Source organism: Poecilia formosa, unplaced genomic scaffold (assembly GCF_000485575.1).
Source record: "Poecilia formosa unplaced genomic scaffold, Poecilia_formosa-5.1.2 Scaffold346, whole genome shotgun sequence".
NCBI lineage: Eukaryota > Metazoa > Chordata > Actinopteri > Cyprinodontiformes > Poeciliidae > Poecilia > Poecilia formosa.
The window spans coordinates 105,429-129,533 of NW_006800285.1; the positions used below are offsets into that span (position 1 = coordinate 105,429).

At 38.7% G+C, this 24,105-nt stretch overlaps 1 protein-coding gene across 4 annotated transcripts in view; it reads left to right on the forward strand.

Moving 5' to 3' along the window:
• Positions 1-24,105, forward strand: part of mgat5b (alpha-1,6-mannosylglycoprotein 6-beta-N-acetylglucosaminyltransferase B) — a 70,293-nt gene that overhangs the window by 15,635 nt on the left and 30,553 nt on the right. For 2 of the 4 annotated variants that reach the window (XM_016661857.1, XM_007574184.2), the window contains 6 exons: positions 4,549-4,693; positions 7,890-7,999; positions 12,334-12,407; positions 13,774-13,941; positions 15,229-15,393; positions 20,188-20,357. In XM_016661857.1, the coding sequence (XP_016517343.1) occupies positions 4,549-4,693; positions 7,890-7,999; positions 12,334-12,407; positions 13,774-13,941; positions 15,229-15,393; positions 20,188-20,357 (832 nt within the window). Of the gene's footprint in view, positions 1-1,477; positions 1,588-4,548; positions 4,694-7,889; positions 8,000-12,333; positions 12,408-13,773; positions 13,942-15,228; positions 15,394-20,187; positions 20,358-24,105 lie in introns of those variants that run through there. The other 2 variants (XM_007574188.2, XM_016661858.1) reach the window with 2 other exon arrangements.

Consider the following 24,105-nt stretch of genomic DNA (forward strand, 5'->3'; position numbering starts at 1 on the left):
CCTGTGGTCATCGGGGCCCTCGGGGCAGTCACCCCCATACTGGAGCAGAGGCTGAAACAGATCCCAGGAACAACATCAGACATCTCAGTCCAGAAATGTGCAGTTCTAGGCACAGCCAAGATACTGGAGGAGAAACCTCAAGCTCCCAGGCCTCTGGTAGAGGACCCGAGCTCAGAGGATGAAAGAGAGAGAGAGAGAGAGAGAGACCACCCACGGAGGGTGAGAAGGGAATTTATATATATATATATATAGTGCTTTGTTCTAAAGCTGTACTTTCTGTTAAAAGGTCATTACAGAAAAATATTGTTAGTGCACCCAACTATTCAGTTCAAACTTCTAATTTAGGCTTGCTACTGATTGTGGATTTCAAATTGTCCACAAGAAGACTTTATTACATTTAATTAGGTAAATTGTGGCGTTTGGGTTATTTATATAATTTGATATCAAGAATGCTCTCGTTAGCTAAGAACGCCTGAGAAGAAAATATTTTTTCTACCCCTGTCTCATTCTGAAATGTTCTCCTTCTTTGCCCTCAAATCATTATTCTGCTAAATGTGTTTTTTTTTTGTTTTTTTTTACTGAATATGCTTAGGCTTTCTCTCTGACCATGGAATGAAGATTTGTTGTCAACTGCTGAATAATTTAAAACACTGAAGCTACCACATAGAACAGAGCTTTAAAGGAAAACACAGTCAAAACAAGTCCAAGAAAATCCGTGGAATATCCAAGTGTCCTAAGATCATTGCAATATTCTTTGTAAATATCAGTCATGATACTGAGATCGTCGCCTTTATTAAAACTCTCAAACACACACATTACGATCGTTCTCTCTGTCTCTCTCTCTCTCTCCTGACTTTATTTACTGGTGATTTAATACAATTTCTGCTTTCCGGAGAAAGGTGACTTTTGCTCGGCCGATGATGAACGAGGTCTGACAAAGAAAGTGACTCTGCAGACACTGCAATTTCTGCAACCTAATGCAATTGATGAGGGAGCGCTCAAAAGTTGGGCTTCGTATTCACTCTATTTTTAGAAACAATATGAGGCTGTTATTTTTTTCTGTTTTTTCTTTTTTTCTCAAAATCTCTGACCAGAGGTTTACTCGAATCCCACATATTGCATTACGTCTTGCTGAGATCCTGGCTGCGCCAACACTTTCTCTGTAAGCTTGTTGACCACTCACTGCTTCTGCTACCTTTTTTGGTATGGTCAGGGGTCATGTTTTAAGTCATTTCATAACTATTTAGCTTAACACACCGGGATCAAAATAAATGAAAATGAAAAAACACCAAATTTTCAGTAAATATTATACAATTACCATATTTTTCGGACTATAAGCCGCTACTTTTTTTTCTCACACTTTGAACCATTATAGCCCGGTGCGGCTTTTCGGTGGATTTTTCTTCAACCACCAGAGGGCGCTTTAGCAGGAAGTGAATCATTGGAAGTCAAAATTAGAAATCAAAGAAGAAAGCGCAAGAAGCATATGCTAGCAGCATTGACGACTGAGAAATGTCTTCAAACTCGTATGATGCAGTTTTTAAGTTGAAGGCTATCGACCAGCAGTACATATCATAACCGCTGCACGTAAGCTCGGCGTGAACGAATCTGCGTTTGAAACGGAGGGCTGCGTCCTTAATAGCAGATTTATTAAGGACGCAGCCTGATAAATCTGCTGTGTCCTTGAGAGGCGGAGATATCAGCGGCTTATGTATGTACGGAGCCCGGTGAGGCTTATATGTACTTTTCCAGTTTTTTGTTTGTTTGTTTTTTAATTGTGTAGACGCGGCTTGTAGTAAGGTGTGCTCTGTAGTCTGGAAAATACGGTAATTACATTTGAGCATTCTGTTCCCCATGGATATGAAGTGGCTTGGTTACAGGAGTGAAATTGAAACGGGAAGGGATAAAATGGCAATGTGTAGCTATGAAATGCATTTATGATAAGGGGGATTGACGTGAAATCTGATGTGAGCAAAGGTTTTGACAAAAGTATTTTCAGTAGTCAGATTTTCAGAAACATGCAAACTATCTGAAGTTCCTCCATTGTGTTATCAGTCTATTAAAAATTCATCCACTCCGTGTTAAAAATGTTGCTATCTCATATTTAACATAAAAAAAGAGAAGTGGTTCAGACTGGTATGAATAATGCATCATAATGTTTTATTTTATTTCCATAGGGACTACGTTTTATTTTATGTGTTGGATAAATGCTCATATATCTGATTTAAATTAGCTGTATTGAAAACATTGTATTGTATTCTGCTCCCTTGTTACAAAGCAGAACAGTTCAGAACAGCTGAGTTTTTAAAGAAACATTATTTTAAGCAATCTTTGTGTTTTGGAATAACCATCTAAAGTTGCTTTGTGTTTTTTTTCTCCTGACTCTTCGCCAACATATTGATTTAAAAATTTGACTGTCAAATACTCAACATTCTGTATTTTAATGAGTTAGTAGTAGCCTAAATCAGAAAATAAATAGCTGGTTAATGGAAGCAGCAAAGCTAATTAAATCTTTTTCAATTAAATCAATTTGATGAAAAATATTCAATTTTTTTTTTATTTATTTATTTACTTATTTTTCCCAGAGAGCATTAAATCTCAGAGTCTTTCACATTTTGGTTTAGACTTTATCAGATTACTTCCAAAATGTTTCAGATAATTTATCCCACATGTTCAGCAATTACAGAATAAATGCTAATCTTTCCCATTTTCTTTGATGTCCGTGTGTCACAACCCGAGGACTGTTGCTCGCCGTCGTAGCAACAGAATCGGATGCGTCTTTAATTGTGCTCAGCGCCGCGCTGAGCTCAGTGAACAAAAGGAAATAGGGTCAGAACCTTGACTCACTAATGATGCAGTGAAAGGAATGGCTCTGATGTTATTATTTGTGCCTGCAGGCTTGTTTATGGAGAGAGTGTTTGTATCGAGCATCATTTACTGTAGGTTTACCTCCAGCGTGGTCATTATTAATTTGGGACAGAGAGGATGGAATGTCTCGCATCGTCGGAATAATTTTCAGATTCGTTTGTTTTGCTGGCACATCCGCTCCCAGCGTTTGTGCTGGGTTTGATAATGAGGGAGACGGATAATTGAAAAATTGACTTTTAAAGGTAAACCACGGGAAATTAACATCTGAAGATGATTTGTTTTTTTTTAAGATGCTGACTTATTTTTGTTGTGGTTTGGGAACAAAAGTTATATTAAAATTTGAATAATCAAATCAAAATAATGAGTAAAAATGTCATGTTAATTTTGGGCTTTCAGTGCTTTCAAGACATGCAACAATTTTAGTGTCTAAAACATTTTTAATGGGCAAAAACTTGAACTAGAAGTTAAAATAAAAACTTAGGAAAATGTCACTTAAGTTGCAAAACGGTCAACAACCTTTTGGTATCGTTTTAGTTGGAGTATTTGACCTCTCCTCTCCTCTTGGTATATTTGGTTGCTTAAATTTAAATTGATACAATCTTTGTCTTTTTTTTATGTTCAAATTGTTATTATGGGTATTTGTGTGTACAATTTTAGGAAAGAGTCATATTTACCAATTTGTCACAAAAAGTGAGGAAACGGTTCAGCGTTGTTGATGCTTCCTTTGTGCGCATGTATATATTTAGAACTTGTAGGACGGACTAATACTTTCTTAGACCTTTATTTCCATAATGTGCTTAAAACTCAACAAAAGACCTTCTGCTGAGATTTATTTAAAACTTTACCTCCTTATTGCGTTTCTGTTAAATTCAGAGTATAACATTCTCCTTCCCCCATATGCTGCTCTTAATGACGGCTAAGCTCCAAGGGAGATTCTTCAATCACGAAGCTCGACTTTTGTGAATCCAGCTCCCAGTTTCAATTCAGCTTTTTACTCTTCGCTTATACTTTTGTTTTTGATCAAGCTTGCTTGAGTGATCAGTGCCTTAGTGATATGCCGCTATAGGCATAAAAGCTGGAGTATACGGTGCAACGATGGTTGCCTTTTCACATTTAGGGTTTACATCGATGCATGGCTCCATGTCGATCGATTACCAGATACAGTTACCAGTAACATCTGTGGTTTTCTGATTTTATGTCCTCCCTACCTGTGGCTGCTTTGAGGCAGATGGACGCTCTTGCTGAACCTGCTTCTGGTGGAGATTTCATCCTGTTCACTTTCTCAGGACGTGGGATCAAAGTGAAAAATGAATGCTCCCTGGTGTTTTTACTTCTTTAGATAACTTTTCACAACTTGGCTTTTTATCATATCCTAAAAATTAATTTCATGGAGTTGCATTGTATCTGAACGTGGACTAAATGTATATTACTGTCAATTATACTGGATTTGAATTATACTTTTTTTTTTCTCAAAATAAAGGGCCATTGCACACAAATAAACTAAATTGAGCTGAGTTATGAAAAATGTGTGTGCAAAGTATGACTTTCATATACCAAATAGTTGACCCTTTGTTCTGTTATTATGTGGGGGGGTTGTGTGTTTTTTTTTTTTTATCATCATTTTGAATTGCTTTCTGTGTTATTTGTGTCATTTTTCAATTTTATTGCATCTTGTTTCAGTTCTCAGTGGCCAGGAATCTCGAGGGGTTTTGAGGAAAATCAGCGACATGCTGGAGATGATTATGAAAAGGATGGATGCCTTGTCAAAGTTGGGGAACGCCACTGACACCCACAGGCTGGATGAACTCAGCTTGGCCTTGGACAGGTGAGGTACAACACACGCTGCCGTTAGCAATAGTAGAATAGGGGTGATTTACTTTTCAACTTACAGTGAAACTGAAAATATCCAAATGTCTTTAAAATGTGAAAACGAATATGTTTAAAGTCAAATCAAAAGGCAAACTTAGTTGGCCTGTTGGTAATTGGAAGACACTTTCTGCTGTGAATAGATCCAGAACTAACGTCCTACCTTGTTTACAAAGTACTGCATAATTTCCAATCATATATTTGTAGCTTAATGTCGTCCTATAATATTGACCGTCTGGAAAAGCACAAGCACCATCCGACTCTTTGCTGAAGCAACTTTGATCCGGTTGGTTATAAATTACCAGTATTAAAGCAACATCCTGAGCATCATCAATACTAAAAACTGTTTCCACAATGCCAAAAGCAATAAACACAGTTAATTCCTAAATGTTTGAAGCAATGGATCAGGAGGATTTTAAACTCCTACATCCGTTTGCCTTCCTGTAGCCGCAAGCTAATGCAGTTATGCAAACACTAGTATGTATACAGATGGAAACATCATGTGTAGCTGCAGTTTTCAGTTTTTTTTGTTTTTTTGTTTTTTGTTGTTTTTTTTTACTTCCTCAAATCCCTAAGAGGTTACAACTGACATTTTTTGGCTCTTTGCAGTTTCTTCTTATGTTGAAAGCTTCTGAAGAGAAGGCTGCTTTTTTTTCCTTCACGTTAGTGATTAGTTTCCCCTCTGAAGGCTTTCACCTTGTTCTTCACAGGCATGAACCTCCTGACACATTAACATAACAAGTAATGTACAAAGAGATATTACGGTAACTGATACGACAATCTCTGGTAACATTGAGTTTGGTAACTGCTACTGAGTGTGGACTGAAAAATGGCATTTCCTCACCTGACCTCAACCTCTGCTGTTTTTCTTTTTTTTTTTTTTTCTTTTTTAAAGTACTTCTCTCCCCACAATGATTTTTACACCCACTGTATAATTTTCTTTGCAGTTTGCCCTGCAGATATCCTCTCAGCTACATACATCTTACAGTTTAATTGGCCTCTCAGGGACTAAACTGGAAATGTTACAGTGACAAAGGCCAAATACCTTTGGTGGGGAAAATAAATCATTGTTTATGGCACAGAGTCGGGTTGATCCGTTAGATTAGAGATGGGAAAACTTTGCTCACTTTAAAAAAAAAAAAAAAACTAATTAAGATTCTTCTCTGCTCTTCCAAAAGCTGCCCTGTTGAACAGACGTAATCTCCAGTGGAAGACTGCATGGCTGTACAGTTCCACAGTTTATAGCTAGTCATTAACTTGTGCTGACCTGTTGCAATATCAAGTTAGTTGAATGTAAAAAAAGAAGTTTAGTTTCGGCTTGATGTCCAGACTGTGTGTGCGTAACACTTGCGCTTTGGGATTGTGCAGTTATGCATTAAATAGCAGCTAGATTCCTATTCATTGTTATACATAAACACAAATGTGCAATGATGATAACACTTCAGCCTAAATGGAAACAGACCTTTATTGCATGTGCGTATGAAGCGTAGCTTCTTTTGTTCTCCTGGGTTTGTGTGGTCAAAGCTGTTTAATGAGGAATCTACACCAGATCACCTTCATGCACAGGCACTCATAATTTTTTTATTTTTTCATAAAAAATGTAAAATGTTAACAGTGCCCCAAAAGTACAGTTTTCTTCACCAGTGAATATTAGCCTGTTTCAGCACAAGAAGTGGCCATCATTAACATCCTGTGTTGATGAGCGGAGGTTTGAAATTAAAAATGATTTTTTGTTTTACATACAGTTGCGTTACGTTACACTAGGGGTGTGGAAGCCCTGAAAAAAACACTTTTTTTTTTAAAGACCCACTTTTAAAATCTGACCAAAGTTTGTTTTTCTCTTGACTTTAAGTCATTTTCAAGTTTATTTAAAAAATAAAAAAATAAAAAAATTTAAAAATAATATATTAGATTTTTTTTTTCCCCCTCTTGAGATATTATATTTTTTCCTAAATGTGAGAATACAAAATGAGTGAATAAAACTTGACTAGTCGGTTTTCTGTGGAGTATCTTTGACTATAAGAAATTTATTTTATTTTATTTTTTTTTCATTTCTACAGCAAACAACCAACAGAGTGGAAAATAAACAAGTTTATTTCAAGTCTTTTTATTTACTTATTTATTTTTGCTTGGCTTAGGCCCTTAAGACTGAGTGGGGGGGAGGAGGGACTCAATGTGTTGTGTTAATTTTCATGATTCAGCAGCAACAGAATACAAAATGAAACAGTTTATTTCCACACACAATTTATGGGTAAATTATTCCATTAGTCTGAGTTTGCACATAGCTGACCAGCTGAATTCCTGCTCCTCCCAGCTTAGCTTTTTTAAAGGCTGCTGCCTCATACTCGCTCCTTCCTCCCTGACTTTAATGTTGCTCCAAAGCAGTGAGTTTTCTAAGATGACTAGATCTGTATCTTGACTTCAAGACTTCTAATGGTTTCCCAACATTTCCAAAATACAACATGTTTACATAAAAAAAGGCTGTTGGCATAAAAGCATAAAAAAGATTTACATTTAGTTTCCCTAAACCCTTGTTTCCTGTTATCTGCTAAAAATCTATCTTGCTCCCACTCACTGACTTACAGCCTGAATAAAATGCTCATATTTCTATTTTTAAATAGCTAAAAAAAATAAATACCAATTTGGTGTTCATTAATGGTTTAAAAAAAAAATCAGGCCTAATCAACCCTTAGTTTTTTCTGCCTTTAAAGATGTTACAGATTATGATTTGAGGTTGGAGTATAAGGCAGCAGCATGAGTCACATTTCAAACCCAAACGTATTCTGTTTGTGCTCTCAGCTTAATTAATCACTTCCTGATTACTATGCCAACAGATTTCAGGCTATAGTGGTCAGGTCAAATTAATTAATATTCGCCTGCAACATATTGTCTTCGGACACATTCCCTCCAACGAACCTCATTAAAAATTCCGATTTACCCGACTATCTAAATTAACAAATGATCCGCATTTCAAGCGTCAAGTTCTTCATAGCAAGCATTTCCTCGTTTGTTTTGCCCCTTCAGAGCCAAAACACCTGGACACGGATGGACCCCGTAGGCTTTTACTTCAAGAGCGGACAGTAAAGACTGTGTGTGTGTGTGATTTTTAATTCCTCGTGTGCTTTTGTGTGTCCATGTGTGACCTCGTCGATCAGGATTCAGCCGATGGGGCTGGTGGAGCGGATCCAGGCCATAGCCCAGAACATGTCCGACATGGCGCTGCGGGTGGAGCAGATCCTGCAGCGCAGCGTGGCCAACAGCCGAGGTACAGCTTTGAAAACACGCATGGGTGCACATGCTGGAGGACGCAGAGAGAATATCAAACGCAGCTACAACCCGTCTGATAAACACACCTGTCAGTCGGCGGCACATCCACTGTGAATCTGGGCCTGTGCTTTAAGGCCAAGCGATCTCAACCTGAGCGCCTCAATGCATGCTGGTTGATTATACCATCTATGACGGTCATTATTTACTGAGCATCCTCTGTTCGGGCAGCAGTGTTGCTGCCATGTCGCACAGTAAACTGCCTTCTGCAGCACCTTCAGATCCCAAAGACGAACAGCCGTCTTGTTAATCAGGTCCGGGTTATGTCAGTTTTATTAATAGCTCTCATTCCCAGCTACTTTATAGTGCATAAAATAGAAATCAGGCGGCGTGATTGAATTCATGATTTAATCCCCCCCCCACCCCCACTTTGTATCCTCACCCTGCACTTGACTGAACACAATTTAACACACAGAGTCATTAAAATGTGTCAGATCATTTCTCTCTCTCTGTGTCTGATGCCATTAAAACAAAACAGGCGGTGAACCTGGCTGCGTTTTTTTTTTTTTTTGACAAAGAAACGAGGTGGCGCTTTTTGCGACGAGACATCTGTCGTTATCGTGCTAATCAGATGGACCGACTGGCAAGTATTTGTCTGTGATTGTGTCGTCTTAAGGCTTCCTAAGAAGCCGGCGGGCGGAGGAGCCGCAACCGCTCCTTAATTAGACGAACTCGCGCTGCGCTTCATGACGAGAAAAAATTGGGGAGAGGAGGCGAGAGGTTAACGCAGAGAGAGGAGGGAAGAATAGGTTTAGTCATCGACAGAAGTAGGGAAAGAGGATGTGAAGAGCTGAATAAGGAGGCAGGAAAGAAGAGAGGAGGGTTTTTTTTCAGTGAGTCACTCTAATGTGAATTATGTACAGAAAATGATGTGGATTTGGACATCCTTGGTCAATCTGGAAGGGAGCTTGTTATCTGGACTTTTTCTCCAAATTACCTCTGCTTTTCCTCATGGCTGATGATGCATTATTGATACCAAAAGCAGGAAGTTGTCGCCTGAATTTACCTTCAATTCTTGCAGTGATTAATAATAAACTGGCAAGTTTCTTCCTTTTTTCTTCTTCTTCTTTTTTTTTTTTACCTCCTAAAGGTAAAGGATTCTTGGAAATAATCTTATTCCAGATGAGGAGTTTTAAAAGAGTATGTAATATTCAGAATCTTTCAATATTAATGCAAAATTCTCACAAAAGTATGTCTTTTGTGGATTTATTTTTACTTTTGTTTAAACTTGTATTCTATTTTGAAAAGTGTGCAGTGATCTTGTGTTTCCACTGGTGGACAGCAATCTGCAAGTTTACCCACAGGTTCTAAATTGGATTTAGGTCTGAGCTTTGACTAGGCCAATCCAATGTGTTTACATGTTTTCCCTTAAAACACCGGGGTGTTGCTTTAGCAGCAAGTTCTGGGTCATTGTCCTGTTAGAAAGTGATCCTCCCAGTCTCAGATGACTGACAGACTAAAACGGGTTTTTCTCAAAAATATCCGTGAATTTGGCACCATCCATCCTCCCCTCAATTCAAACCAGTGTCCCAGTCCCTGCTGGTGCTTTTAGGTTGATGAGGGGTGTTGATTTTGTGCCAGAAAGAGTAGTTTTCTTATTGGCTGAAGAGTTCGATTTTGGTCTCATTTGACCAAAAACACCTTCAGGGTTACCTTTTCTTCTCTGTGCTGTCTCTCTGATTAATGCCCTCCTCACCCGATGTGAAAGTTTTGGTGGGCGGGGCTCTGTTGGCAGATTTGTTGTGGTACAATGTTCTTTCCATTTGATGGTAACGGGATTTAGTGGCGCTCTGGGGGATCGTCAGGGATGCCGACACCCCACACCAAAAACCTGCAGCTGTAGTTGCAGAGGAAAGTCGTTCAAAAAAATGATCGGCTCTGGAGGCTGAATACAAATGCAAGCCCCACTTTTAACATTTATATTTATAGAAACTTTTTTTTCGGAACACGGCACAAATAAGCCACAATTCAGTTCAAAGTGTTTTCCTTCTCGCAAATACACACTAAATGTTGGTCTGTCCCTTAACATACATTGACCTTTGTGAATAAAATTTGAAAAATTAAAAGTTTCATTAGATTTCAATGCTTTTGCAAGCCACTGAAAACCAATATAACTCTATATATCAGTTAACTTATGTGTGTTGTGAATCTTAATACAGACTTCGTATGTACCCTTGACCTTTATTCTGCTATATCACTGTTCAGATACAGAGTCTAAAAGCTGAACGCGATTTATCCCATGTCAATCAATCTTTTTCTGTAACTTTATTGTTTAAATGAAGCTGAAGAAGCTGCACACTAGCTTGTACTCTCACCAATCTTTCACAAAGGCTCCACTAACGTTCGTTCTTTCATTCACTTTTTTATATCTGATCACTTTATGTACTGAAACTGCATAGTTTTTTTATTTAGATTTTTTTTTTAAAGTGTGAACAAAAGTCTTTATATCGGCTTAAAAAATGTGCATTATGTGAAATTACAGCATTAACTAGCATGAATAAAAGAGATATCCTCAAATAAGATCAACCAGACAGGAATTAATTTGAACTAAAAGCTCAAGTAGCCAGCAGGGAGTTGACTAAAAGACTCTCAGGCCACTTAAAGTAAAATGTTGTGATGACAAAAAAAAAAAAAAAGTTTAAACTTTGGGACAACAATCCCAAACCAGTGAGTGAGTATTGCCTCAAAAACAGGTTCCTAGCATTCTGATGTTGTAATGGCATACTTAAACTGTGTTTTACTGCTCCAGTGGCCTGCAGGCTTGTTGGCTTGGTGGGGAATATGAATGCATAAGGAACAGTCTAAGTTGAGCCAGAAAAAGAAATGAAGAAAAATTACAAAAGTGTACGTAGATCCTAAAAAAAATCTACAAATCAGAAAATGAAATATAAAAAATCCCAGGTTTGAGTAAAGATTTGCTTTTGTGTTGTAAGATAATATTCTCTGTATTGATGAGAGAAGAAAAATCAAAGTGGAAATTCATTTTACTGTGATGCTAAAGCATAAAATCTGGAAACTTTTATTGCTCTGCATTTGCCGTCATCGTAAAACGCTGAACAAGAGAGACAAAAATCCATCTTGGTTAATTAGCGTTATTTCGAGTCGAGCAGAAGCTCCTAGAATGAGCCCTGCTTGCTGCCAGGAAAGTGACAGCAGAAAATGCTTCCAAAGAAGAAGACTTTTTTTTTTTTTTTTATCGTTACATTTTCTCATCAACACAGTTGTCAAAACAACATTTCCATTTTGTGGTCACCGTCCTGTCTCGACATGACCTGAAATGCCACTCATCATAAAACCTGTGGCGAAGAAGCGTCATCTAAATCTTAGATTTTGCACCAACATTTGAAAATGTCACTTTCAGATAAATCAGTTGCAGTGGAAAAGATTCTGATAGACTTCACCAACAACTAAGTTAAGGTTGACAATATTCATGACATGCTAGCATAGCAAAGACTTTATCTTATAGACTTGGGTGACCCTGATTCAACTCTTAAGATTTCATGCTGCAAATTCATACAAAACGTACATATATAGTTTATTTAGGCAAAATTCAGCATTAATTTATTTTTTTTCTGGCTGACATCATAGCTGCTGTCAGTGACAATCGTCAGAGATTACCGATCTTCCTTGAGTTTCGTACTTGAGGTTTTATGATTAAAATAAGTTCTCACTATGCTCAGGATAAGAGCTTCAATATAATAACACTGAATGAAGCTGTGGATATAACACTGATCTGCATTGAAATGACAGTAAATTGAATCACAACAGACTTTTATTTTATTAGACTTAAGTGAAAAATGCCCCGAAGTAAATACAGTAGGGATTTGAAAATATGCAATTTTATTGAATTGCAATAATTTGAATTAATTTGTGGTCATTTGATGTAAAATATACATCGAGTAAAATCAGCACGCTCTGTGACAATATAAGCAAGAACCTGAAGCAATTTCAAGCTCCTTGTCCTCAGTTGTGATGAAATTGGAAAGACGCATGGACAAATACCTTCTGGATAGAAGTTTGTTTTATGGTCAGAGGAGATAAAGATGGAGCTATTTGACCAGAATCACAAAGTATCTTTGGAGGACATTTATCTCAACCCCACATTAGAAATGATAAAGCAGGTAAAATGAAACGTTTTGAAATGCCCATGAAGTTAACCCTTTTAAAAATGAATGAACTATGCATAAAAGTCGGGTTTCCCTAATTCTCATTTTTAAAAATCATTAAAGCAGTGAAGCATGGGAAATCCTTAAGTCTGCGTGTTTATCTTTACAGGTAAAGATGGAGTCTTTGGCTCCTGTGAAACTCCCAAGGATCCCCATTACCCAGACTGCACCAGCAAGATGGATGTAAGCCTTCATGTTTTACTCACCTGCAGCATTTCACACAACGAGCACTCGTCCCACACCGACTCACCTTGCTGCAACATAAATTCTTAAAAATGGTCGAATGCTTAACGATACTGCAAAACTGACATGTCTGACAAGTCTGTTTGACAGCAAGAAAAGGAAGGAAAATAAAGCTTCATGGACAGACACATTGTTAACTTATCATTCAATGTCCTCTGTGTTTATTAGCAGCTGATAAAGATGCATAAAAAGACAATTACATCTTTTATTGTAGTAACAGTCACACTGAAAAACATTGTTTTTTTTTTCAGGTTGTTTGTAAGAGTTCTACTTTTTTTTTTTTTCTTTTAAGTTTTATTTGTTGCTCTGTCTTTAAATGCATCCAGGTTTAGGTTAGCAGCTACTTTATTGTAGTAATTTTCTGCCTTACTCAAAGGGCTGTCGTCTTGTCTTCCTCATTTTGAAGAGTGACCAGGAGACTGCTGTGTTATTCTGCACTGCACGTATTTCAGATGATGAAATGGAAACACTGCAGAAGAGGAACAATGTCAGGAGCAAACATGCTCAGCTATAGGATACCTTCATAAATATTTCTTTTAGACGTACCTGTCTGTAAGCATGTGACAACTTTCCCAATGTGAGATGGATAAGATGTTGACTTATAAAAGTTAACATTTACTATACAGGTTCATCGTAGTAAATCAAGAGTTTTATTGAAAAGTTGAATTATTTCAGTAAGTCAATTACTAAAAAGGAGACATGGCATATAAAGATAGTTCAGAAATATGTCTGTTAATTTAAATGATGATGACTTCCAGCTAATAAAACACACAAATCATTTTTCTTAGAATATTTTACATTAGAGCTGTAAAAATAAAAAATTGCACACAGAAATGTGGGGCTACTGAAAGGTACCTCTGTGTACTGGAGAGTGTGTGCAATCAATTCTTGCTTGGCACCTATTTTGCATAAATTACTGCATCAGTGCAGTGTGGGATGGAGACCCTCAGCCTCTGGCACTGCTGAGTTGTTGAGTTGGCCTACGATGCTTTAGCAGCGAACCTTTGATCATCTGCGTTGTTTTCTCTGATGTCTCGCAGCTTTTTCTCGACAATCACGCATAGATTCTCTATGAAGTTTAGCTCTGGCTAAGGTTTTCCTGGGCAATTAAGTGCAGCGGTGGTCATGCCTGGTAGAGTGTTGTACTTTTTCTGGACTTGATAAAGCACATTAAGTCGACACCAGTGGATAATGCAACTGTGGCTCTTTGGATAGAGTAGTCGTCTTGCGATCGGAAGGTTGTAGGCTCAATTCCTCCTGCTTCGATTTTACATCCTTGAGACAAATAACTATCGTCCCTTTCCAGTGGATGCGTGCTCGTTGGACCTCGGACCCCTGCTATGCGTTTTATGGCGTCGACGGCTCCGACTGCTCCTTCCTCATCTACTTAAGCGAGGTGGAGTGGTTCTGTCCCCCGCTGCCCTGGAGGAACCAAACTGCGACACCTACTCTGAAGCCTCTTCCCAAAAGACAGGTACCGAAAAAAAGAATAAACTTCTAGATCATTAGTTTTATTTCCGCAATAAGACAGCTGGCTGAACGGGAGAAACAAGCAGACCGACGGGCCTCATTTAAATTGGAAGCGTTCGCCTGCTAATGCAAACACATTTGTTCAGTCCCTGGAAAGAACAAATTAACAGTTGCTACCTCTTTACATGAAATCTGGCTCCACAGATGAACTAAAGAACATTAGCAGTTTGTTTCCGAGCAAATGAGAAGGAGATCTGTGGAAAAGGAATTATAAGAGTATATAATTATAAGAAATAAAACAAAACAATCTGTTGGTGGATAGGAAACTACAGGCAGATGTCTCTGCCGAGGTAACACACGTTACTTTGTATTCACCGAATGCTAAGTGCATTTTTGAAAACTTGAAAATATTCACAATATGCCACAGGATGATTTGTTTAATCCGACACTAGACAGTGCAGGAAGGCAGCTGTTTTTCCTCATAGATACCTGGCTGTCACCTCCAGTTTTCACCATCAGCTGATTTTCTGTCTCGTTTAATCACCGTATTTTCTGCATCAACAACATGATGCTCTGACCCGACACCGTCACTCCGCGAGGGCCTCCCCAGCTCTCACCTCCGTCTCCTCCTCCTTGTTTTCCCCCCTCAGCGTTGCGTTCAGCTGCCACGTTGGGAACTGATGTTAATTCCCCTTGAAGCTCCTCTTTCTGCTCTAATTGCTGGCCTGCTTCCTCAGGGATAAATCCCAAAGGTTTTCCTTAAGGTGTTCCACGTCTTACTGAGCCGTACACAAGGCACTCTTGGGAGCGATGGAAAAACATCTGTGACGGCAGCGTACAATGCCTTCGCAAGAATTTACATTTCCTAATAGAGAACGCGTTTTTGGCACCCGTTAGAGGAAATGTTTTCCCTTCACACGGAGATGTTGTGCTGCGATGCAGGACTGACACAAAGGGGGGAAATGTGGACAGGCTGTTTATGAGGTAAAACCTGGGATTCCCTCAGGCTTCCAGCTGGAAAAGCCTTCCCCCAGGGTACAAGCACATAACACAATTTGACATGCTGTCTGCACTGCTGGAGTTTTAACCGCCTCCAATAAAAGAAAACGTCTCTCTCAAAGAGAACAGACTCATCCTGTCACTTCTGTCTTTTCGCGTCCGTTCTGTTCTGCTTTGGGCGTACAGTCTTAAGGCTCCAGCTTTACACAGACGGACGTCTTTAAATTTTACACACCAACTTTTCACAGGAGCGTCTCTGCGCTCACATTGTTCTTCCTGCTCCTTCATCCAGGCTGTTTTCCAGTCCGACATCGGCAGTCTGCTGGAGCAGGTGGGAACCGGAAAGGAGTCCCTGAGCTTCATGAGGAGACGCATACGCAGGCTGTCGGCGCAGTGGGCCTCCGCCGCCCGGCGGCTGGATGAGAAACTCCGCAGCCTCTGGCGAGAGCAGAAAAGGGTAAACGGGGGGGATTTTCTCTCACATACACACACACACAGAGGTTTATTTATTTTTTTGTGCAGACACTATCGGATCAAAGTGTGAAATTCTTTTCAAGGTGGCTCAGGTGGAAGACTTTCTGAATTCATATGAGGGGTTTTCCTAGGAGCCAATTTGAAAATGGCTGCACGCACATCTGCTGCGGTCTCGCTCCTGTTAGGAAAATCTTTGCTTATTTTTTTTTTGCTCCATTTTTATGAGAAAGATCAGGATGACCTTTGGTGATGCGAAGAGATTTGCAGATGACCTTTTTCAGAGGAGAAACCACAAAACCAACTGCTGAGCGGACAAATAAGTAAAGAATTGTTTGCTGTGGAGCTTCCTGTGCCCTGCATTAATACGGTTTTATTATTATTTGTTAATATAGCTACGTTACAAACCGAAACATTAATGTGTTTTATTACAATTTTGTGTAATAGATGAGCACAAAATAGTGCATTACTGTCAAATAGAGGGAAAATAAAGTCTTCAATGTTAATTTTTACATAAATATCTGAAAAGTGTGGCTTGCATTCATATTTAACCCCACTGACTCCTCTGACTAAAACCTAATTGAACCAGTTTCCTTCGTTCTTTGTTGGACAATGTTAATGTCTGACATGTTTTTGTAAACACTTTGATGTTTAGCAGAAACGTAACACTGGACATCATGATGAAAACATATCATCCCCATGGCGACGGCAGCATGCTGAGGCGATGTTCTTTGTCCAGTTAATAATGGGATGGATAAAAGCAAGGAGGTCAAGGAAAACAACCTGTTGGAGGTTGCAAAAGATTTCACACGGAGGTGCGACGACGACCTTCGACATTCAGTCAGAGATATGCTGGAATAGATTAAATCAAAGTATTTTTCTGTGATGGAGTGGCACAGTAAAAGTCCTGGATTAGATTTTGAGGTTAAATGCAAATACATGCCGAAAACATTTAAGATTTTAATTATTAAAAGAAAAAATAGTGAAAAACACGTGCTCTTTCTCGTCCCCTTCACAATTAGTCATTATGTTACGTTGGCCTGGTTTTATTCACTCTGATCACTCGCACAGCTGCCGTTATTATATTTTTGTGCGTCAAGTGATAGAGGTGCTGCTCCTCTACCAAATGCTTTCGATCTTCTGCCTCTGAAAGGAAACAGCGCTTCATAAATATCTTTCAAAAAGACAAAAATATTTTCATTTTTAAATTATTTTCTTGTATGAATTGACCAGAAATTATTTGTTCTTGCTTTGTTGCCAGATTTCTCACTTCCTTTTCTTTAGTTTTCCTACAACTCTTGAAATCTATTTGGTGATTCAACAGAGGAGAACAAAAGTCTCTCTCATTACATGTTTTTGGATGAGACACGTACGAGGAAACCAGACGGTCCTTTAATGCCCTTACGCCCTGAAGCTGCTGAGTTCCCCGAACAGTATGACATTTTCTTGGACTAACATTTTCCTCCCTTATCTACGGCCGCCTGGAGTGAATCACACAATGCTGAGTTAAAAGCGTAAAAAGATGATGACAGACAGGAGCCTCTCGCAGACGTTCGTCGGCTTTCACCGCTGACATTTACGGGGAAATTTCCACCGAGTTTCTAAGAAAGCCTCACCTGGAGGCACGCGTGTCTGGGGTAAAAAAAAAGTGGCCGTGACATTGGATGTTTTCCTCGTGTTTGAAATTGTTCTTAAGGAATCAACCCTGCGTAAAATTTTACCCCAGATCTACTGTTACAGCTTTGTTTCTTGTAATGATTTGTTCGACAGAAGTGGTTACTGTCCATCAGCAGAACCTTGCAGGCGTTGCCGCCATTGCTCCGACACTGAGCTTTGCAACAGGAACAGAAATGAGTAGATTTGTGTGGTGTAGAGATGTTTTAGAGAACATCTCGGCCCCCGTCTGTCTGTTTATCATCTTTATGCTCCGGTTTGCTGCTGTTAGGATCTGGACAGCCAGTACTTCACCGAGCAGCCCGTATTTACCGCTTACTCTCTCTGCTGAGTCATATGACTTGACTTGATTATAAGTGATCATAGTCCTGTGGTGAGAGGCTGATGTCTGGAAGAACAAATCACCTGCCTCTGTCTACGCTGGCAAAATGTTCATTATCTGCTCTACGATGTTTTCCAAAAGCAGAAGTCCTAAAGGAAGACATTTTTCCTTGATTTCTCGTTAATGCCAGGTTCGCTTTGCAATGAGCGAAACGGCTCACACAACCGAGACGGACATCCAGCTTTGAGTCTTATTAGACTCCCTGGAAACTCCTCCATCTCCAGTCAAGCAATTGTAAATGCTCTAAGTTTTATAGCATACAATCAAAACAAATGTTAACCTTGAAAAAGTGCTGCACATACATCTGCTTGCAGCTTTAGTGACTTTTTTTTTTTTTTTCTGGTCAGCTGCAGCTCATTAAACACATCATAAACATGGCTGTAAACATCACAGCCATGTTTATACCGAGATCTACATCTATCTACGCTGTGAAATACGCCAGTCCAACATGGACACACACTTTATCTGTCATCATTAGCTTCCTCCTACCATAGATCACTTTGCTTCCTGTGTGCATTGAAAGATGTTTAAAATAACAGAACTTGTGAACGTAATCCTTTAAATTCTGTATAAAAACTTTCACATTTTTTGTCTTTTATTGGTTAGGCTGGATCTGAAGTAAGATGTCAAAAGTTATTTATTTATTGTTAAAATTATAACAGCAACACTGAGAAGTTTTTGCTTTTCAATATGCTAAAAACTCCATTTTTAGCATATTGAAATATTAAACTTACTTGTCAGAACATGATTGGAAACCAGGTATTTACATACGGCATGAAATCTGGTGATTTGTGCCACAACTCAGGTGTTGTTTTATTATTTCCACGTAATGTTTTTTTCCTCATAATACCTTGCACAGTGTAAAAAACACCAGTCCAACCAAAAGCAAAATACTCTAACCACATGATGCTTTCAACCCTCAGTGTATTATAAGCCTGGCGGGTCACCAGGCTTTACTTGTGCCCCCACCAGGCTTAGCATTGCTTATTTATTTTCTTTCTTTGAAAATGTTTGCATTTTTTAAGACTTTATAGTTGTTGTTCTGATGTTAATCTTCCAATCTTCCAATAACGCATAATTATCAAGTGCTATTTAAAAATTTCCTGTCAACTTTAAACATTTTTTAACTCAAAAACACGAATAAGTTTTGAGGGGTTGGCAAGTTTTCTGGGGGAAATCTTGTGGATGGTGTCTTCAATCTGGCAAGCTTCCTTTTGTTGGATGTACATGTCAACAGATCGTTTAACTTCAGTAATAAGTGACTTCTTCCCTCTCAATGTATCCATATGATTTGGCTCAAAGACCCGTTTCCTTTCAGAAGACTGCTACTTGCTTAAACTTTGCGCTTTTATGATCAGAGCAACAATTCAAAAGCATTAAACAACAGAAACTGAGCCAAAGAAGAAAGCAAGTCAGTCTTACACACAGTGATGAGGATTTCCATAAAACCTTGCCAAGTTTATGTAACCTAAACTACTCACCCAACATTTTTCATTGCCCCTACCACTAACCTCTTCAGTAGTTATCGCTCCTTGTCAAAAAAAAAAGTGTGAATAATCTTCGAATAATTCATACTCAATTGGCATAAAACTAGACTTTGAAGTTCTCTAATGCTGATCTTTGAAGATTATTCCTTTACATACGTGAAAATCATTTGACAAAAATAATTATCAGTATAAATGTTTTATTAACATTAAATTTAATGAATTCATTTGGACCATTTAAGAAAAATGTGAAGAGCTGAAGTTTATATTGCTTAGACAGTTTGATAAATATTTCCGGGTATGTTTGTGGGACAATATAAAAAAAAAATGTAGAGGAGGCTGTTCTTGCCAACGAATGGAGAAATAAAATTGGCAAATATCACTTTGGATGATGAAAACCAGTTCAGAGAGCGGCCACGTTTTATTTTTCCCCGTTTGTGTTTTGCACTGTTGTGGCAGTGACTAATGCTGAGAGATTTTCAAGATTTATTGAACTTCATATCCAAACTGAAAGGGAACATTCCCCTGTGACTGTTTACTAAAGTTTATCTGAGACAAATGTGTGACTGTGGAGTAAAAAAAAAAAAGGTGCCAACATCTGTTAAAAGTCTAATTTCATTAAATATTTAACAAGCAGGGAATTGCATCCTTCCCCATCAGCAATTAAACTGCTCATGTATCACTGTGTGAAGAAATTAGCGCTCCACAGGTCAATTTTTATTTCAGATTCATGGAGAGTTGATCTTGTTTTCTTGGAGTTGGAGTAGGAAAAAACTAATCAGTCTGCATTTTTTCCCCACTTCTCTGAGAGTCACAATTAAATTAAAACGTGACCAGTGAGTCGTGTTTGATATCTTAATTCTGTTTGACTCTAATCTGGTCCAGTGTCAGTAAACAGAGAAAATAAACTGTGAAACTGCGAGGATGGCTGTTTTTTTTGTTTGTTTGTTTTTTTCTGTCTTGGAAAATGGAGGAGTCAGGAAAACTCTTCAGTTTGATTAACGTATTTTCCAGGTATGGACAGCCGTCCATACCTGGAAAATACGAATATGAGTCATTAAAGGATATTCGTATTATTAGAACTTGTCCATACATGTATCTACTCCTCTGTCAATCAAATGTAGTTATTTTTCTTACCTCAAAAATTGATTAAAATGTTGATTGGACCTGAAAAAATAAGACATTGTGATCTGCGCGAACTCAATTTTTAGTAGCTTTCTTTCTTTTTCTTTTTCTCCAGATTTTAGTCCATGTGGGCTTTCTGACCGAGGAGTCTGGAGACGTTTTCAGTCCCAAGGTGCTGAAGGGCGGCCCTCTGGGTGAGATGGTGCAATGGGCCGACATTCTCACCGCTCTCCACGTGCTTGGACACGATGTCAAGATCTCCGTTTCCCTCAAAGAGCTGCACGGGTGAGCTCAATCATTACAGTCGTATTTGTTGTGAAATTGCTCTGCTTTTAAAAGGTAGATTCATCAACGGTTTTCACTCCTTCTTGGGGGGGCAAACTGGAGATCTCTACCTCGCACACGCTTTGTTTTTTATTATTATTTTGGCTGCAGATCTTGTTAAATTCTCCCTCTGAAGAAAGCTGGTTAAGACTAAAGGCTTCTCTTCTGCTCCTCCTTCTCGCGTTCGCCGAAGTCAGATCAGCAGAATCGGATTTAGTATGTATATTTTAAAAATGACTATTTTCCTGTCGCGCTGCGGGAGGCGAGAAAGACGAGTCTCGGTGCTGCCTCAGATGACCAGAGCTAGTAACGTGTCCCGGTTGTTGAGCGCTTCGCCCAACGCTGTGGCCAGGAAACGCGTGTGTTGATGAGTCAGTGCCGCCCTCCGATCTTAGATTTCAGGCCGTGAAGAAAAGCGGCTCTGATCGGCTGGTTCCAGGGAGACCGGTGAGGTGGGGAAGACTCTGCAGGAAAAGCTTCTGCTGGCCGCGCCATTATTTATCCACTAATTGGTGTCGCGGTGTATTGAACCCCAACGGCCTGTCTCTGTTGGGAAAAGCAGCTGATTTTTCTTTTTTTTCTTTTTTTTTTAGAAAACCAAACAAGTTTGAAGGCCAGAACTTATTTTAACTGCTTCCTTTTTAGTGTGTCCACAGGCAGAAATACTTCATTGTTAGTGGTTTTTGTTACGGAGGTGTGGCAGGATAACATTCACGCTAATATTGGATTGTACTCAGCACCAAATGAAACATTCACCCTTTGAGCAAATCTAACAGATGGTGGTAACTAATAGAAAATGATTTTTTTTTTTTTTTACAGGCTCTGACCACCCCTCTGGATCAAAAATGCAACCCAGTACACACATGCCTATTTATTTCCAGCCAGTTAATGACAGGCGCCAAACAACTATAAATCTGATTTCTGCGGCTATTAATGGGCAGGGGAAGAAAACATTTCTCGCCGTCTCTACTCTTACTCTCCTACACGCTATTAAATTGACAGATCGTTATGTGGGTTGTGCTCCCACAGAATCCCCTCAGGCTTGTGTCTATTTACATTTTCAACCCTTCGCCTTTCCGCTCAAGCTTTGAAAAGGAGCTTAATATCACTGGACAGGCTGCTGAGGTAGACAGAACCATTGATAAGGGCAGCGGCCTTTCTCATAAGCAGATTGTCCACGCTGGGAATTTATTTACAGTCGTGTCGAGCTGTTGCGCTGCATAACACGCAGTAATTGCCTCTGATTGGCAACGTTCAGCCACCGAGGCGTTTCCACTTAGAGGCGTCTCCGGCTGGCGTCTTCTCTTTGGTTTCCTGCTAGGACAAGACGGTTATCTGTGCATCTTGAGAGGCAATTGTTACTTCTGTGTGAAAAGAGTTTGTTTGCTGGCTGTGCAACGATCCACCTGTAGGTTTTCTTGGAAAAAAAATATATGTATATATTTCTAAGATTTGGCGTCAAGACAGTGGAAAACCATCTACAGCTTCGAAGAGCCGCCCAGCTCTTGGTACTGGAGACTTTTGAAGAAATGCCTGGTCGTTAAATCGTTAAAACATGTTTTCTGTTTTACAGATTTCTTCTGGTTTTTGTAACATTAAATATTAATATTTCAGATTATGAAATATAATTAATTTAAAAAATGCACTAACCTGGCCCTATGTGAAAAAGAAGCCACCACCTGATACAAAATAGTGTTTTTTAAAATTCCAGTGGAGGAATATTTGCACAATTTTCTTTGCCTCCTAGATAACTAGTCTTAATTCGCCGATATTAGAGAGTTACTTGTGTGACATTGAACCACATCATCTCATTCAGATTTAAATCCAGACTTTAACTTGGCCTCCATACTTATGGAGGTGAAGACGGAGAGCTCGTTGCCAGTCTCTCTCCTTCAGGATTCGCTGGTAGCTGAACTCACTGATGATCATTTACAGCAAGCTGTACAAGTCCTCAAGCAGCAAACCTGCATCACTCTTCCACCACCAGATTTGACTGCCAGTACAATGTTCTCTCTGCTCTCTGCTTGTGCCACTTCACTTCACTGCAACATTTGATGCGGTGGACCGCAGAGTTTTACTCATGATGCTGAACGACTTGCAGATATTTCCTGTTTTTTTTTTTTTTTTTAAAGGAGTTTCTCCTTCAAAAAATATCCTCTACTGACTTTCTGCTAACAGCTATTAAAAAGATGAGGTTTAATATCTTATAAGATTAAAATATTTAAAAGCAAAAGATACACAAATGTGAGCTAGAGGTATGTTTCATCCCTCCTAAAAGGTTTAAGCCTACTCAGAACATCAATCCCAATTTATTCAACGTGACTGTTTGTTTTGTTTAGATTTTGCATTTATGATTTACAGTTTTTTTTTTCTTTTAAACCACTTAAGTTTGTTAGCATATCAGCTTTGATACGTCTGACTCACATTTATCTCCCAGTAAAACAGAAAAAGTGATACTATCATCACCTGACAAATGCTCTTACATTATTAGCCAAACATGCGTCACTCTGTACATCCACTGAGTCCAGTGTTTTGATTCCAACCTAATACTGGATTCTTAAATCCATCTCACCATCTTGTCCTGAAACTCAAACATTTTTGCTCCATTCAGTGAAGTAGAAACAACTTATTTATGGATTTGTTTAATGTTATCACAAAAGACACGACTAAAGCATGTGCAAGCCATCGAAAATGCTGCAAAATGCCGGTTGGTAAAATATTCTCATGTAGCTGTTTTATATGTATTAGCCTGGCTTCCTGTGGCGTTCAGTGTTCATTTTAAAATAGTAGTGCTTGGATTTAAAGCGGCGAATGGTTTGGCACAAGAATTTCAGTCTAATCCTCTGACTAAAGACTCAGTTTTCTCTCTTTTCATTTCCTACATATTAGTCATTCCCCATACAAAGCTGAAAATTAAAGGATATCGAGCTTTTCAGGTTGTGACCTCGGGGGGTGGAACAACATGTCTCCGCAGATGCATTTGGTTGAATCACTAGTTTCTTTTAAATATCACTTCTGTTTGTCCAGGCACTTGGCAAGCATTATACTAGCATTAACACTTATCTGCTTTGATTTCATAATATTTTATTTATTTATTTATTATGATTTTCAAGCTTTACTAGCTTGTCTCCTCCTGTCTTTATGCTCTTTTGTACAGTGGTTTATATTTTTATGATCTTCATATGTGGTACAGCACTTTGTGGATGCGTCTGTGAAAAGTGCTTTATTAATGAATTATTCATGCATTTATTCATTGCTAGAACAAAAAAAAATATGTAAAGGGGAAAAAATCAGATTTTAGAGCTGCATAAACGTATTTAAGTGACTGCTAATGGTGATTAAAATGATCTGGCAAATCGTTGGGCAGCCATTTGGATTCAGGTGTTTACAGCTACTCTGTCTTGCGGTTGCCACTAAATAAATCTTGTATTAATTGGTACAATGTGCTTTTCAGTGCTTTGTGGATAATTTTGTCTCGCTGTATTTTCCCAGACAAGAAAACTCTATGAAAAATGGCTTCAACTTTTTTTTCTTAATACGTCTCAATTATTATTTTTTCATCTTATTTTTCATTAGTCATTTATAGATCGCAGAAAAATGCGTCGCATTCTCAGATCTTTTAGCCTACTTTGTAGCGACAGCTTCTGTTTAGTTAAATTCTTGATTCTACAGTGATACGACCTTGATGTGCATCATGAAAAAAATTGAG